This window comes from Tubulanus polymorphus, chromosome 3, assembly GCF_964204645.1.
Source record: "Tubulanus polymorphus chromosome 3, tnTubPoly1.2, whole genome shotgun sequence".
Lineage (NCBI taxonomy): Eukaryota > Metazoa > Nemertea > Palaeonemertea > Tubulaniformes > Tubulanidae > Tubulanus > Tubulanus polymorphus.
Genome location: NC_134027.1, coordinates 26,217,905 through 26,235,577, shown reverse-complemented (window position 1 = coordinate 26,235,577; position 17,673 = coordinate 26,217,905). Strand labels below are relative to the sequence as shown.

The 17,673-nt window shown below is 38.6% G+C and overlaps 2 protein-coding genes and 1 long non-coding RNA gene across 4 annotated transcripts; all 3 read right to left on the bottom strand.

The window, feature by feature from the left end:
* Positions 1-347: 347 nt before the first annotated feature.
* On the bottom strand, positions 348-4,250 carry LOC141902293 (monocarboxylate transporter 12-like). 2 transcript variants are annotated; one of them, XM_074789952.1, is made up of 5 exons: positions 3,961-4,250; positions 3,736-3,809; positions 3,186-3,384; positions 1,939-2,082; positions 348-1,588 (listed from the first exon to the last, which is right to left on the bottom strand). In XM_074789952.1, the coding sequence occupies exons 2-5, from the start codon at positions 3,739-3,741 to the stop codon at positions 615-617; spliced, it is 1,323 nt and encodes a 440-aa protein (XP_074646053.1). In that variant the 5' UTR covers positions 3,742-3,809; positions 3,961-4,250; the 3' UTR covers positions 348-614. The 2 variants fall into 2 exon arrangements, with proteins under 2 accessions (XP_074646053.1, XP_074646055.1); XM_074789954.1 differs by having other exon boundaries at positions 3,736-3,781; positions 3,961-3,981.
* A 676-nt stretch (positions 4,251-4,926) lies between these two features.
* LOC141901381 (NADH dehydrogenase [ubiquinone] iron-sulfur protein 3, mitochondrial-like) lies at positions 4,927-8,411 on the bottom strand. Its single transcript, XM_074788588.1, has 6 exons — positions 8,303-8,411; positions 8,032-8,112; positions 6,925-7,181; positions 6,345-6,470; positions 5,815-5,934; positions 4,927-5,310 (listed from the first exon to the last, which is right to left on the bottom strand). The coding sequence occupies exons 1-6, from the start codon at positions 8,361-8,363 to the stop codon at positions 5,116-5,118; spliced, it is 840 nt and encodes a 279-aa protein (XP_074644689.1). The 5' UTR covers positions 8,364-8,411; the 3' UTR covers positions 4,927-5,115.
* An 8,689-nt stretch (positions 8,412-17,100) lies between these two features.
* On the bottom strand, positions 17,101-17,549 carry LOC141902883 (uncharacterized). Its single transcript, XR_012618970.1, has 3 exons — positions 17,518-17,549; positions 17,296-17,361; positions 17,101-17,194 (listed from the first exon to the last, which is right to left on the bottom strand). It is a non-coding gene; the product is annotated as an uncharacterized LOC141902883 (long non-coding RNA).
* Positions 17,550-17,673: the final 124 nt, after the last annotated feature.

Below are 17,673 nucleotides of genomic sequence, written 5' to 3'. Positions count from 1 at the left end.
GTGACGTCATACACGTCATGAAAAACATAAAAACGTTTTACGTGTATTGTTAAAATGTGTCAACGCATAAAAAATCGTTATCGTTCAAAATAGGGAACACGTAGATACTGGCATCGTGTAGATATTAATGACAAATATCTCAATGATCCTTGACACATTTTTCAGACACATCGAAACTTTAAGCAGCTGCGCATAGCCAGAAGTATTTGCGATATCCCGTTAAATATGGAACGATAGTAACGACGGTCGTTTCACCGTGAATAAGTCCGCAACACGATTCCAAAAATGAATTTAATAACAACATTCCATCTTTATGAAGTGATGATTTATTGGATTGTTATTGGATATATTTTGATTCTTCGATAAAAGCGGTATCACAGATATATAAGTAATATAAGCCGATATTCAAAATAATAGATATAGCTTTAATATAAAACTTATACAACGCAGGCTTTTAAAAGACTATACCACGTACAAACTCGGTTAAGTTACCGAAGTCATCGTTATTTTTGATTATAAGTTTAAGTCGTCATTTGGATAAGTCGTCGACATAATGATCGTCTCAACTTCGGCAACTTAACCGAGTTTTACTGCTGAAATCTATTCAACTACACTTAATCACAATTGTGATGATTTGCATTCAGAATTTTTGTAAATGCTTCACCGGATTCGTGTTGTTGTTCTAGCATTACGCGTAACGGCAGCGCCGGTTTCCGGTGGAGATTAAGGCTTTTCATACAAACGGGAATCATCACAAAAACCGACAACAAAATGACGAAACCGGAAAAATACATCGAATAGTGATAATTACGACTCGCGTCGTAAATTCGCCCGGCGATCGGGGCTCCCGACACCAGTCCGAGACCGAATGCTAAATTCAAGTACCCGTAACCGCTGGTGAGTTTATGATGTCCTATGATTTCGGACAGAATAGGAGTCGAGAGACTGGCGTAGCAAGCGCTGCAGAACGCGACGCTGCAAGCTAAAAATACCATAGCCGGATATGACGTAGTCGACGTCATCAGCAAGATACAAAACCCGGCGAGCGCGTAACCTATTAAATGCTGTGTTTGGATATGAACGTATTTGATTTGGGCGATCAAACCGTGGCCAATACGGCCCACGAATACGGCCACCCCGTAACCCATCAATAACATGCTAGCCATATATTTGGTTACGTGGGTTTGATATTCTACGAAAGCGGTTATATGTACAAACATCACAGATATTCCCATGGAAAATAGAGTTCCGTGAACCATGAAGAGCCACATCGGTTTAGATCGCAGAATCATGGTTTCGGCGGTGGGCATCTCTTGGCCCGGCTCTGGTTTCATCGGCACGTTTAAAGACGGTTGTTTCGGAGGAATCAACGCTCCAACGATGCATATATTTAACGATATTCCGGCGAGTATTAACATACTCCCGCGCCAGAAATATAGTTCTAACGTATACTCGATTATCAAAGGCATAACGAACGACCCGAACCCGAGTCCCGAAAGTCCAAGTCCGGTCACTAACGCTTGATTGTCCCGATAATAGGCGGCCGGTGCTACGGAGAATGGGACAGCGGTCAAACCAAAACCCATACCTAAAAAGTACAATAAAAATGAGTAAAGACTTGAAATTGAACTATCGTTAGAGCATCTCAGGCTTAACAAAAATGATACATTGTTTTCCCTAATCGGCCGGGTCACAGTGTAAACGGCGATGAAATCCTTAATCAATTCATTCCTACAGCTGTCGGGTCTGTTATAGCTTGGAGTATTCAGATTGATTCCGGATCATGATTTTAAGATTGTTTATTTATTTAAGTAATGCACATAGTAGATAGCCGGCCGACCGGGTCAACTTTAAGGTCAGCAGAAATGAGAAACAAGGTATCAATTTGTCTAGCCTTAAAATCGGGCGAGACAATGATATGGTTTATTACTCACGTACCTGTGATCACTCCAAACGTACCCATTAACACATACATATTACTAGCGAATACAGAACCGACGAGTCCACAAAACGACATCAATCCACCGATAAATATCGTCCATCTAAATCCTATCAAATTCGACAGTAAACTCGAAATTGGACCTAGAAAAAATAATTAGTCTAATTCATAAGACAACAAATAGACGAAAATTGGTGCACAACGTACGTGTTGTACTATATCCGGCTTTGACCCCATAAACATGGTACAAAAACATTTCTATAGGTATTTTGATAACAGGTTATTTAAAGGGTAGTGCGTTGATCGATGTGCACCACGTTATCAATAGATATAATAGCATTTTTCAAACGTCAATAAACTTTCAAGTTTGTTTTCTTTTTAGATTGGGGCGATGGAGCGTATTCTACTAATAAATAAATGCATAATAAAATGATTAATTAATTTTCGGCTCATTCTTATAACACGTAACTAGATTCAGTTCCTGTTTAAAGAAAAGGTCGCCACGAAAACAAGACGTCTCCTCCACCCCGGTTCAGTGAATGACCTCAAGGGATTAGTAAATATAGTGTATCATGAATCACCCAGTTCCACAGTCGTGAGTTAAGATTTTACCCTGAGTTAAAACATCGAAAATGAACTAATTTTAACTCAGAGTTAACTGTAACTCAGAACTGTGGAACTGGGTCCCGGTGTGTGCTCTCTTCTTAACTCCCTGTTCTCTTTACGGGAAAGTAGCATAAACATGATCCTATTCAATTAATTAGTCTGGGTTGATGTTACTACGCGGAATTCCACCTGATTTCTTTTGCTATTTTTAATATACGCTAGACATCGTTCTAGGAATAATAACTGTACCAAAAATCTGTGTTACCTTACACAACAAGATTGTAGATCAACCTGGAAGGCCAGGTGGCCGAGGTTATTTTTGCACAGCCGTGGAGTGACGGTTATACAATAGGAGCAGATTTAAAAGGATATCAAACTCATCGACATTAACGAAAGTTGCCATTTATAAGTCTTAAAAATTAGAGTTTCGGCAAGTTTCGAGGTAAACTGGTTCTAACGAGCGTGCTCGTGGTATGACTCATGTCATCTATTATCACTTCAATCAGGTCTCTAGAGTCCATGCTTCAAACGGCCGCAGCTAAATGTACTCTTACTGCCTGACCCTTTCCAGGAAGTGAGTGGACAAATAGTGGACTAAACTGTAAACAGAGCAGATGTCTCGTAGATATATATTGCTTACCTGATATAGCTAATATTCCCATGTTTAATGAGGCAATGATGGCTGTAGTTGCGTAACTGCCCCCAAATGTATCCAGCCATTCAACGTAATATATGCTACAGGTGAAGGCGATTCCGCCGGCAATAACGATACCTATAAAACAAGCCAGCACCACTAACCATCTTCCCGATATATCCACAGACTCCTCCTCGATATCGCGCTGTAGAAAATAATCGATTCATACTAAATAACGTTTAAGTCAGAGAAAATGTTTATTTGTGTACTCAGATGAGAAATATGGACTTCGTCATCGGATTCTAATGAAATTTGACCTGATCCAAACCCTTATCGATGGGAATGGTTCAGGTGCAAAAGGTCGATCAAAATGTCAAAGTACTATGATCGTCGAATATATTCTATATGTTTTATCAAAATTCATGAATTTTTGGTTTTACATATATATTTTTACTAACTCGAAACTTGCAACGCGATTCTTCACGCTATATACAAAATGGCCAATTCAATGCACAAAGAAAATGACCGCCGTCAACGAAATGCACACATTAATTACCTTCATTTTCCTCCTATTGAAAGCGACTGATCGTTCGCGATTCCCGCTGTTAAAAATACATGTCGTACAAATAGCTGTAAAGATTTAACCGCAAAATCACATTTTTATCGATAAGAAGAGAACTTATGTAAATTAATTCTAATTAAATTAATTAACGACGAATTGTGAATCAACCTGAATCGGGTTTCTAAAAATTAAAACACATATAATCATCTCCTCTCTCACCTTTACCCTCTTATTTGCCTTAAATATCCCTTCAAAGATTGAGCACAGATAAATCCGATGATTCCTAAGATTTTGCTACAACTGCCTCCTCGGCTCACATCTACTAGACACCATCAGACAACAATGTTAGATACGGCGACAAAATCGACCTTCTATACACAGCATCGGAGTCTACACGCGGCGTGTAGTAGACGTGCGTGTATGATATATTCGCGAAACTCGCTTGCCACAGCGTCGAGTGTCGTCTTCCCGAATCAAAGAAAGCCGAAAATCTTCGTCGATATCAACAGCTGGTGTGGGTTTAACGAAATCGCAATCTGACGCTAGGTTTTAAAACCGTCTAATGATCGTAATCATGTTTTAATCGCGAATGATAATAAGGCGTTAGAATGGCGTTTGTTTTACAGTCGTTTCTTGTAAAGCGCTCAGCATTAGATCTCCGTCCCTTTGTCCATAATATTACGTCTAATGAACTATGATCTCGTGCGGTTGAATGTACTATGTGCACAGCATCGTATATCATCCTAGCTTGCCAGGGTTTTTGTTTAATTTTAAAACCCCGGGTCATCCACAGGCAGGATTTAGAGAGTAGGGGTTATCTGATATAAAAGGGCGCTTCCTGGTTCTTATGCATGGAAAATGAAAGTGCTCTTTCGTGGAAAGTGTGCCCGAGGTAAAAAGATGTATAAGGGTTTAAATCAAATAAGTACATCTCAGAAAAAGGGCACTATCAGCCAAATGGGGGTTTACCAGTGAGTTACCAATGATTTTCCTCAAAAACCGTTTCCTGGATGGTACTTCGATTTCCAATTTCAAAATCAGACCCGGTTTCGTTCGGGCAAGTGAGACTGGTGGGTTTGTATATGGGCCATCAAATCGAAAACCAATCAAACGAAATCTACCGATCAAATAAATAACTAGGTCAATCCACATATTTTCAGATAAGAAAATAAACAACTAGAAATCTATTTTTCAAAACACAACATAATGTATTTATTCTATCCGAGCATCAATTACAACTGATAATCAGACACACAGTTTGCATTAATCAACGAATCGAGCTCCAAACTTCAGACGTATCTAACATATTTCTGATGAAAAGCTTGTTATGTACAATAATTTATCGATCAAACTACGCCACTAGTAAATGTCAATTTATTTAGCTTGCTCCGGAGGAGGTTGTTGTTCCGGAGCCTTCCCTATACCCGGAGGTAGTTGGGTTAGAGGATTATCCGAAGCTCTGTGCGACGGGAACATCTCCCACGGACTGCTGTATTCGAACTTGCGGAATTCTTGAGCTAATTCGATCGGTTCGACGACGATTCTTTTCAATTCATCGTCGTAACGCAGCTGAAAAATAGAATCATCGAAATGACGGTTAGTTGTGAAACGTGTTTATCTCTGCAATAGAACAGGAGATGGATTGACCCGGGGTAAAATGTGAGGGTCTTGACGAAGTTTTTAGCGCAAAAATGAATCAGAAACATGTATTCTGGCAGCAGATTCGAGATAGATATGCGTTAAAAAGTACTACAATTTTTCAATTGGACCGAAATATTTTATCCAAGTCCGACTTATGAATTCCGTCTAACTGGGGAAATCGTATATTTTGACGTACATTGTCCTATCTTACACCCAAATAATCAGAACTTGAGGAATTGAATCGGCATGTGCATATATCCTGAGTAAAGGATATCAGACTTAACAAAATTTTGCTCATAGAAATTGGCTTGTCAGGTATTTTTGGACAGCATTGCGCTGTTTTGATAACAAGCGCCCACCAGGGGCAATCAACATTTCAAGGCTCCTACTGAAGAAGCAGCGCGTGGATTTGGCCCCGAAAAAGTAACTCACCTCGACGTATCCGCTGAGAGGGAAATCCTTCCTGAATGGATGTCCTTCAAATCCATAATCGGTGAGAATTCGCCTGAGATCCGGATGATTCGCGAAAAATACACCATACATGTCCCATATCTACAAATAGAAATCAGTGAAAAATAAAAAGTGGTGGATCCTCACTCGCCACAAGTGAAGTTTTCTCATGCCAAAGTAGTTGGTGTCCTACCATACACAAGCGACACCTGGGCTCGGTTTCATAGACTGATTTTCAAAGTTATCCCTAGGGGTAAACCCTCAATCTGGGTGACAACCACCATAGTAACAATGAGAAACCGTGGTTATAACTGACAAACTTCAAAATATTCCCAAGGACCTATTTTTCTTCCACATCTATGAAACCCAGCCCTGGGCCCAGTTTCACAAAGAGGATTAAGGCCTCAATCGATTTAAGATAAACTGAATCGATGAAGAAATTAAATTGATTTAAGAGTTAAACCTTTTTGTGAAACTGGCACTTGGTGAATGAAAATGATGAAAATATGTACCTCTCTTTCGTACCAATCGCTGGCAGCAAATAGAGACGTAGTCGAATCTAAAGGAGTCATTTCATCAGTGTAGGTTCTCACTCTAATTCTCTTATTGTATCTCAGCGACAGCAGGTTATACACAACCTAGAAATTCATAATTAACGCAATTAACACAAATATAGAGAGTAGAGTTTTAACCTGCTTTTTCTGAATGATTCGGGACCAATGAAATTCATCTGGTTATGTGAAATCTGATTCAAATGTCATAAAATGAGAACCCCTTTGATCACAGGGGCTCGTATCAGAGTTGTAGGTGTTGTAAAAACGATAATCTGTTAATCCAATGTCTTTAGTATATATAAAATAATCCAATGTATTGGATTAACAGATATTAGGATATCATTTGGGATACACGAAACTAATTTGATTTCTGAGGAATTCAATCCACATATCATGATTTACATACAAGGTGGATTCCAGATCGCGTCTGGATTGAACTGATCTCAATTAAGCGAGATTGACTATATTTAGAATACATTATGCACCGTGGAAATTCAGATTGAACCGATCCGTATAAAAACTTCCAAAAAGTATTCACCTCGAATCGATATTTGCGCGCTGGAACGTCAACACCCGCGATATCAGCCAAACTGAGAAACTGCCCCTGATGATGATCCTTCAAGAACGTAATTACAGGAATAACGCCCTCTGGTGAGACGAGAATTTCCAACTCGTCCCCGACCGTCACTTGAGCCTTCTGTACGAACTTCGGTAAACAATCAGCGACGTAGGCTCCGAAATCGGTTAAATCATGCTGAACTAATTCATTAGTCGGTCGTACTGTTGTAGTCGTCACTGTTGATCAAATAAATATAGAATATGATTATAGATTTGAGTAACACTAGAGGCGAGTTCCATAGCAGGCTTAGATCTAAGACCAGTCTAAACTCTTTGGTTCTATAGCCGATCTAACAACTGAAGACCAGTCTAAGATCATCTTAGTTCTATAGTCAATCTAACAACTGAAGACCAGTCTAAGATCATCTTAGTTCTATAGCCGATCTAACAACTTAAGACCAGTCTAAGATCATCTTAGTTCTATAGCCGATCTAACAACTTAAGACCAGTCTAAGATCATCTTAGTTCTATAGCCGACCTAACAACTGAAGACCAGTCTAAGATCATCTTAGTTCTATAGCCAATCTAACAACTGAAGACCAGTCTAAGATCATCTTAGTTCTATAACCAATCTAACAACTGAAGACCAGTCTAAGATCATCTTAGTTCTATAGCCGACCTAACAACCGAAGACGAGTCTCGTAAGTCGTATTCATCACCGTTGCTTTAGATAAATAAAATGTACAATTATAGATATTACAGATCTCTAACCCTATAATAACCCTACAACAAACAACAGGGGCAGACAGACTGGACAAAGAGGGAGATTCTTTGGATAGGACTGAGTTGTTGATGGTGCAAAAACGGTGGTCCCACCCTCAGCGTCGGAAGATTTTGAAGAAATCGATCCTAATAGATAGAATTTCTGAGGAAGGATGATTAGAGTAAAATCTGAAGCGGGGTCTCGAACCCTCGAATACCTCATAGACTTTAGACTCTCCAGTCTTCGGAGATGTAATCGAAAAGGTAGGGACGCCCGTAAAGATCAATGTGACTGATTTATTTCTAAAACTGCAGTTTTACCTACCTGTTGTATCAGGTTCTTGTGTTGTATATTGACGAGTCATTAGTCGAGGTAAAGCTGCAGCCGAACAGCGATTCAACACGCCTGAAGAAGACAAGTCAATAGTGAACATTTATGTAACTTGTAATGTGTGGCCCGGCCAGCAGTAGGGGACGGTCCTTTTTTCAATCAATTCGATGAATCGACAGGACGTGCATCAGTACAACTAAAATTAATTCACGTTAAACCTGAGCATGATGTAATGACGGCGAGTTTTACTAATTAAACGACTGACCTTTAGTTTGAATGACATTTTTTAATGTAGTAAATGCAAAACGGCGAAGATTCGACGCCATCTTGAAACAACTCGCTTACCGGGGTTCGTTTGTGACGAATAAATTCAATTGAATTGAACCCTCGATTACCGGGGCTGACTCGTGATTTGATTGGTTTGTAACTTTATTGAATTTGGGAATCTTCTTCTTCTTCTTCTTTAGAATAATGTGGAGGACCCATAGTTGGGTATTGTCCCACAGCGTTTGACAGCGATGCTCGGACTGGATATCAGTTAGGTTAAAATTCAAATATGTACAGTTAAAACGGTGTAGGTTGTGTAGGCATCTATTTGGAGCTCCACTCCCGGAGGAGCGCAGCTTTGAATGCATCTGCTGAGGACGCAGCACATATCTCTTCTGGTACACTATTCCATAGACGGATAGTTGACGGGAAAAAGGAGTGAAGCTTCACGTTGGTCCTCGTATGATGTACCATCAGTCTATGTGCTACTCTTGTGCCTCGTCTTGCTGGTGTGATGATGCTGTCGTCCACCTTAATGTCGATAGGTCCGTTGATGATTTTGTACATCATCGTGGCCTTGTTGACATTTCTGCGAGTCTGAAGAGATTCAAGATCGAGGCGTTGGACTAATTCTGTGGCGCTTGAAGAACGACTGAAATCACGATTGATTCTTCTGGCAGCACGACGTTGAGTCATCTCAAGTTCGTTGATGAGCTTTGTTTGGTATGGGCTCCAGACTGTAGAGGCATATTCAACGATGGGTCGAGTGAGCGTCTTGTAACACTGAATGTGAGCTTGAGTTGGGCAGCCTTTCAGGTTCCTGTAGACGAAGGCACTCGCTCTGTTGGCTTTTGCTGCTATTGCTTGTATGTGATCACCCCAGGTTAAGTTCTTGTTGAATACTAGCCCAAGGTATTTAGCCTTGTCAACTTGGTCTAGGGGTTGACCGTGCAGATGGTACGTGGCTACAATTGGTTTCTTGCGCTGTGTAATGGTGATGGAATGGCATTTCTTGACATTGAACCCCATTTGCCATTGTTTCTCCCATTCACCCAGTTTGGTGAGGTCGTCTTGGAGGCGTTCAGTGTCTGACAGAGTTTTAATTTGTTCGTACAGTATCGTGTCATCAGCAAACAGACGTACTACGCATTGGGTATCATTTCCCAAATCATTGATGTAGATCAAAAACAATGTAGGTCCAAGTACCGAGCCTTGTGGCACGAATCTATGGAATCCCTCAAGGCTCATACGACTTAATGTGCTGAAACCGCACTCGCCAGCTGGCATCTTCACCCGTCAAGGGATTCGAACCCACTACGCTAAAGCTGTTCCCGCTGGTGGAGAGTTCGGGAGTGATACCGGACCCCTGGCAAGCGAGGATGGCCAGCTGGGGGATTCCTATGTAACTAGTCTAATGATGGTTATATCCACCAGATGGCGAGTGTGATTTTACCGGATAAAAGAAAAGTCAATGAGGCAAGTAAGAGCTGTCTCGTCAGTTCAGCCAAATTCCAATAGATGGTGATCATAGCATTATTGATAAACTAGGCGAATGTACCGGGTTCGATCCCAGAAATTACGGCTTCTGATTTTAGAGTGGTCCCGATGCTGAATAGAAGATGATCCAGGGGTGCACCGGTTTTGATCCCCGAGTAGACATAATCTGGCTTTTTTTCGAAAAATGTTTAAATAACGCACGAAAGAGTAAAATTGTTTATTTATTCTGCATTGTTTTCAAGCCTAGGTAACAATTGTTTCAAAGCTTTCATAAGAAACGCACCAACCTGAGAAAATAAATGGTGTGGTAAAGCATTGAATTGAAACCGTCGCCACCCAGGGTAAGAATCAATGAACCCTCGCATGCCAGGGCAAGTATAACTTCGCAAGGACTAAAATGAACAATTTAATGTGCCGAACACCAGGGACCACAGTTTCACGAACACGATCAACTATTTCACTAAATTCGTGAAGAAATAAATGTGTTTAAGCGACTACTGGGGTCGAGTCTCACAAAAGGACAAGTAGATTAATTTCTTCATTATCTGCTTTTTAAGTTTATCATATCTGTGAAACCGTACCCTAGGCATCACCCTAGGTAGGATTTGCTTTTTTATGCGAAAGGGTTTCAACCAGTTTGAGAAGCTGCAGTTTCGCACACTAAATAGCGAGTTAGTACGGAATTTAATTCAGTTCGAGTCCAGTTTCACGAAGGATGAATCAATTTTAGAGTTAAAGTATGTTCCTGAAACCGGGTCCACGTGATCCGTTTCACATAGCCGGTACATAGGGTGAACTGCAATTCAACAATTCCATGTCGAATGGACCCGCGGCTTAATTTCATAAAACTTCACTTTGAGACTTTTTTGAACGTAATTGGTTTGTGAACCTGGACCCATGGCTCAATTTCTTAAAAGACTTTACTCAATCGAGTAAATTATTTCTATGAAACTGAACCAGTGGGACGCACGTGAGTGTGTGAAACTGCTGGCGTCTGTATTCATAACTAGAACAACACAGAAAATTCATCTTTATTTCAAATAAAACAGTAACGTCAGTTCGCACGAAATATTATTGTCCCATAATAAAGAAAACCTGTCGATATTTCAACTTCTTGGTTTCATTGATTGTGGGACTTTACAGTCATACAAAATATGTCTATTTAACAGAATATGTCCATTTACAATATCACACAAGTTCATACATTTACAAATTCAAGTTTTGGTTTCATTGATTGAGTGACTTAAAATATGTCCATTTACATTATACATGTATCATGTGTATACAAAACCAGACCAATGTCCAGAGGTACAAACAATAACAAACAAACTAATGCAGTAACATGGAGAGCGTAAATTATCTCATGCCCTCAGAAAACCCATTATCGCTGCTTTGCAGCTATATTCACTCTAAAATTAAACTAATTAATTTTCAGTAAAAATTAAAACCCACTTTACACAAATTTAAAAGGATTAGAAGACACAATATTAAGGAGTCTCTCTAGAGACCATCGTCAAGTCTGAAGAAATAACTAAAACAGGGAAAAATAGAGAGGGGAAAAACAAGTTAATTGAGAAAAGTAAAGCTAGAGGGTGTTAAGTGCTTGAGAGGTTTTGTTATTTTAGGCATAGGTTGTTCTAGTTATTTCTTCATTTGCTTTCACTACTTTGATTCTGAATCTTTTAAATTTGCATATAGCGAGGTTTAAATCATTATTCTATGCCCGAGTCTGGCTTTATAAGCAAAAATTACGTAACAGCTTTGAGAGACAAATCAGGAGATAACTCTATTGTTTTTATGGATATGTGATACACAGTCCATGAAACCATCACAAACAGAACAACAGTCACCATCCCGTGTCGCCCAGCACTATAATACCGGTAATATATTTGACTTTAAACTTTAAAATTGTACATCTCGGAAATAAGTGGCAGTATATCGATCTGCAGGTAGATGGCTGGTCGCTGTCCTTGCTAATGGAATCCACCTCGTCCTAGAATAGAAAGAAAACTTGCGTCTGCAGATATTACACTAAAATGTTTGACTGAATTGACAGTCAAGTGGAAATTAGTCTCCGAAATTATTTCATGATAATAGGTTATAGTTCTAGATAATTCAACACCATTATTCAATATTTGATCAACTTATAAAACTGTTCTATTGGACAAATTTCACGCTGCAAAAAAAACATCACAGCGACATATTTACAAAAATACATCATATTAGAGCAAAACTCACCATTTCCAAACTCATATTGGATTAGTTCAATGCCATTTTGACCATGCAGACCATTTCCAGCAGGATTTCACTTCCAAGAGTCATAATGTCATTAAGAGCACTGATGATTTCCTGAAAAAATAAATTTACAAATAATTGAACCATACAATTTTATAACAAGTGAGAACTAGGTTGAATTATGTAGAGAAATTTACTTAGTTTGTTTTGGAGAAATAACAGCAGCTTCAGCTGGTCATGTATTTGACTTTTAACTTTAGAATTGCACATCTTGGAAATAAGTGGCAGCATATCAATCTCCAGCTAGATTGCTTGTCCCTGTCCTTGTCAAATGGAATATTGGTCCCCACTTCGTCCTAGAAAGGGAAAGAAAACCATAATGTTTAGTTTAGACGTCTGCAAATATTACATTGAAAATGTTCGATTGAATTAACAGTCAAGCGGGAATTGTTTTCATGAAATATTTCTGAAACGAGAATTAATGATTACCTTATAATTCTAGATAATTCCTTATAATTCTAGACAATTCAACACCATTATTCAATCTTTGATCCGTTTTCAAATTGTTCTATTCGACAAATGTCATGCTGCAATAAATCATTATACTATGAAAAGAATTAGCAACGTATTAAGAAAATCATAGCCAGAAATTGGGGCTAAATTCAATTAGAAAATCAATCATTTTAAAACTTGTTTTGAGCAGAATTGATTTAGGATTCAGCATCAGCAGCAGCAGCAGCAGCAGCAGCAGCAGCAGCAGCAGCAGCAGCAGCAGCAGCAGCAGCAGCAGCAGCAGCAGCAGCAGCAGCAGCAGCAGCAGAAGCAGAAGCAGCACTTCTTTCCGGAGAATCACACATAAAATTCTGTACAGAATAATTGATTGTTCGAATATTATCAAATTAGAGCACAGTGGAGTGATGAAAAATCACCATTTCTTAACTTATATCGGATTAGCTCAGTGCCATCTAGCAGGATTTCACTTCCAAGAGTCATAATATCATGAATTTAAGAGAACTGATGATCTTCTGAGAAAATAAACACATATAAATAAATGACTGTTAAGTGTTAAGTTAACTGTTAAGTTTTATAACAAACTAGAACCAGGTATAGAGAAAATTACTTAGTTTCTTAAAAGAAAAGCAGCTTCAGCAACAGACTAGAGCTTCTTCACTCTTTGAAGGTAAACATTCTTAATTTCTCCAGCTCCAATTAGTGTTGGGTGTATTGCATTCTGGAAGGAGAAAATTATGCCAGAAAATGGTTAATGAAATAAATAGAAACAGCAATTTGTTTGTGTTCGATTAACAGAAAACCCACCAGGTTAACGAATAGTTTATCACAATGTGTTGAGTGAATGCAGATTTCTGAGGTGTTTGATCATAGCTTTGAACTGAGTCTTCTAGTAAAACGTTGATACCTGCCAACATTGACCGTGTCAATCATTTTCAAGCACATCATTTTCTGGACTTAATTTGAAGATCACCACAAATTACTGCAATAAATCGATATAAAACTCACCACTTCCGACTTGTGTTCGATTTGTAGAGCTCAATGTTTACTGCAAGTTCAGCTTCATTTTGGGCCCTTAAATACAAAATTTGTATCATTTTGATGATTTGAACTTTGACCAGGATAGAAGTGATTGAAAATTCGCCTTCACTGATTAACATAGCTTCTAATCAGGAAATGAGTTTATAATTTTTATAGTCAAACAGAGACTAGAATCTGTAGAGATATTTACCGGTACCGTTTTTGTTTTGAGGATCTAAAGTGATGTCCGTCTTTAACATCAGGATGGAATGACGATATGCTTGACTGGAGCGCCACCATGTGCACCGTTCGTTGTAGGATGTGCCTCTGAAATAATGATTTCCCACAATATCCGAGATGGAATATTTTTCGCCATTTAAACCAATGTTACAAACACTTACCAAATATTAAAGTACTGATTTCAGGGGTCGGAAAGGAGGGTGGCAATGTTTGGAATTAGGTGAGGTTTTCGCTTTTCGTGTTATGGTATAAAGCACGCCATTTTGATATTACATTGCATTGGGATTGCCACGCCGCCGCTAGACTAGTTGTCTGTCCAATACTGCGCACCTGTAGACTGGTTGCCGGTCTCTACCTGACAGCGAATCAGACTGCAGCACTGATGATATTCTGAGAAAATAAACATATATAAATAATTGAACTGTTAAGTTTTATAACAAACTAGAACCAGGTATAGAGAAAATTACTTAGTTTCTAAAAAGAATAGCAGCATCAGCAACAGACTAAGGCTTCTTCACTCTTTGAAGGTAAACATTCTTAATTTCTCCAGCTCCAATTAGTGCTGGGTATATTGCATTCTGGAAGGAGAAAATTATGCCAGAAAATGGTTGATGAAATAGAGAGAAACTGCAATTTGTATTTGATTAACAGAAAACCCACCAGGTTAACGAATAGTTCATCACAATGTGTTGAGTGAATGCAGATTTCTGAGGTGTTTGATCGTAGCTTTAAGACTGCGTCCTCTAGTAAAGCGTTGATACCTGCCAACATTGACCGATCAAAAACACATCATTTTCTGGACTTGATTTGAAGATCACCACAAATTACTGCAATAAATCGATATAAAACTCACCACTTCTGACTTGTGTTTGATTTGTAGAGCGCAATGTTTACTGCAAGTTCAGCTTCATTTTGGGCCCTTGAATACAAAATTTGTATCATTTTGATGATTTGAACTTTGACCAGAATAGAAGTGATTGAAAATTCGCCTTCACTGATTAACATAGCTTCTAATCAGGAAATGAGTTTATAAATTTACAGTCAAACAGAGACTAGAATCTATAGAGATATTTACCGGTACCGTTTTTGTTTGAGGATCTAAAGTGATGTCCGTCTTTAACTAATGTGAAGTGAATTCCCAATGTTTACTGTTCATAGATTCTGTCAAGGGTTCCACTTATTTCAGCTCCTAAAAACAGATGTTAGAAATTGTCAGTTAAGTTGTTTGAAATAAGAGCAGTTTCACACCAAATCAAAAACTTACTTTTTTTCATCAATGTTTTTAAGCCAGCGGTATTTGAGGTTGACTGTTGGATGCCAAAACCTCCATAGCTGGTGCTGGAAACATCTGCTGGTGCTGGAAACATCTGCTGGTGCTGGTACTGGTGGTGCTGCAGTGTGTATCTCATCCTGTAAATGAGAGTAAAACAATAACAGAGACTGTGAAGAATTCTGTGGAGAAATTCATTACGAGTTTTGTACTTACCTAACTTTTTAATGAGCCTGTTTAACTAAAAGAAAAAGAAACAATAATCAGTTATAATAGAGCGGAATGTAACATCTCAAAGTTATCGATCAATCAGACAGAAACAGTACAGGATTTCTGTAGATTAAACTGCTGTACTTATTTCATACTGATTGAACAGTTACAGATCCATGTAACATTGTGTACAGATACTGAGATACAGATCACTGCATTACTTCATCCTGTGATTGAACAGTAATTTAATGTTCTCTCATCATCACTAGATTCCCATCCGTCTAACTAAAACATCAGATGGTATAAAGCACGCCATTTTGATATTACATTGCATTGGGATTGCCACGCCGCCGCTAGACTGGTTGCCTGTCCAATACTGCGCACCTGTAGACTGGTTGCCGGTCTCTACCTGACTGCGAATCAGACTGCAGCACTGATGATTTTCTGAGAAAATAAACATATATAAATAATTGAACTGTTAAGTTTTATAACAAGCTAGAACCGGGATATAGAGAAAATTACTTAGTTTCTAAAAAAAAACGCAGCTTCAGCAACAGACTAGAGCTTCTTCACTCTTTGAAGGTGAACATTCTTTATTTCTCCAGCTCCAATTAGTGTTGGGTGTATTGCATTCTGGAAGGAGAAAATTATGCCAGAAAATGGTTAATGAAATAAATAGAAACAGCAATTTGTTTGTGTTCGATTAACAGAAAACCCACCAGGTTAATGAGTAATTTATCACAATGTGTTGAGTGTATGCAGATTTCTGAGGTGTTTGATCATAGCTTTGAACTGAGTCTTCTAGTAAAACGTTGATACCTGCCAACATTGACCGTGTCAATCATTTTCAAACACATCATTTTCTGGACTTGATTTGAAGATCACCACAAATTACTGCAATAAATCGATATAAAACTCACCACTTCTGACTTGTGTTCGATTTGTAGAGCGCAATGTTTACTGCAAGTTCAGCTTCATTTTGGGCCCTTGAATACAAAAGTTGTATAATTTTGATGATTTGAACTTTGACCAGGATAGAAGTGATTGAAAATTCGCCTTCACTGATTAACATAGCTTCTAATCAGGAAATGAGTTTATAAATTTACAGTCAAACAGAGACTAGAATCTGTGACTAGACTGAGATATTTACCGGTACCGTTTTTGTTTTGAGGATCTTAAGTGATGTCCATCTTTGATATCAGGATGGAATGACGATATGCTTGACTGGAGCGCCACCATGAGCACCGTTCATTGTAGGATGTGCCTCTGAAATAATGATTTCCCACAATATCTGAGATGGAATATTTTTCGCCATTTAAACCAATATTACGAATACTTACCAAATATTAAAGTACTGATTTCAGGGGTCGGAAATGAGGGTGGCAATGTTTGGAATTAGGTGAAGTTTGATATCACATTGCATTGGGATTGCCGCGCCGCTGCTAGACTGGTTGCCTGTCCAATACTGCGCACCTGTAGACTGGTTGCCGGTCTCTACCTGACTGCGAATCAGACTGCAGCACTGATGATTTTTTGAGAAAATAAACATATATAAATAATTGAACTGTTAAGTTTTATAACAAGCTAGAACCGGGATATAGAGAAAATTACTTAGTTTCTAAAAAGAATAGCAGCTTCAGCAACAGACTAGAGCTTCTTCACTCTTTGAAGGTGAACATTCTTAATTTCTCCAGCTCCAATTAGTGTTGGGTGTATTGCATTCTGAAAGGAGAAAATTATGCCAGAAAATGGTTAATGAAATAAATGGAAACAGCAATTTGTTTGTGTTCGATTAACAGAAAACCCACCAGGTTAATGAGTAATTTATCACAATGTGTTGAGTGTATGCAGATTTCTGAGGTGTTTGATCATAGCTTTGAACTGAGTCTTCTAGTAAAACGTTGATACCTGCCAACATTGACCGTGTCAATCATTTTCAAACACATCATTTTCTGGACTTGATTTGAAGATCACCACAAATTACTGCAATAAATCGATATAAAACTCACCACTTCTGACTTGTGTTCGATTTGTAGAGCGCAATGTTTACTGCAAGTTCAGCTTCATTTTGGGCCCTTGAATACAAAAGTTGTATAATTTTGATGATTTGAACTTTGACCAGAATAGAAGTGATTGAAAATTCGCCTTCACTGATTAACATAGCTTCTAATCAGGAAATGAGTTTATAAATTTAAAGTCAAACAAAGACTAGAATCTGTAGAGATATTTACCGGTACCGTTTTTGTTTTGAGGATCTAAAGTGATGTCCGTCTTGAACTAATGTGAAGTGAATTCCGTATGTTTACTGTTCACAGATTCTGTCAAGGATTCCACTTACTTCAGCTCCTAAAAACAGATGTTAGAAATTGTCAGTTAAGTTGTTTGAA

Bases quoted from the DNA above. Each gene is read 5' to 3' on its own strand.
- LOC141902293 (XM_074789952.1), bottom strand. The intron at 2,083-3,185 runs GTAAGCAATATA...TATTTTTTCTAG, and splicing joins GGGAATATTAGCTATATCAG to GTCCAATTTCGAGTTTACTG. The intron at 1,589-1,938 runs GTACGTGAGTAA...TGTACTTTTTAG, and splicing joins TACGTTTGGAGTGATCACAG to GTATGGGTTTTGGTTTGACC.
- LOC141901381 (XM_074788588.1), bottom strand. From the start codon at position 8,363: ATGGCGTCGAATCTTCGCCGTTTTGCATTTACTACATTAAAAAATGTC. The intron at 5,935-6,344 runs GTACATATTTTC...TTCTATTTGTAG, and splicing joins GCGATTGGTACGAAAGAGAG to ATATGGGACATGTATGGTGT. The intron at 5,311-5,814 runs GTGAGTTACTTT...TCTATTTTTCAG, and splicing joins CTCTCAGCGGATACGTCGAG to CTGCGTTACGACGATGAATT.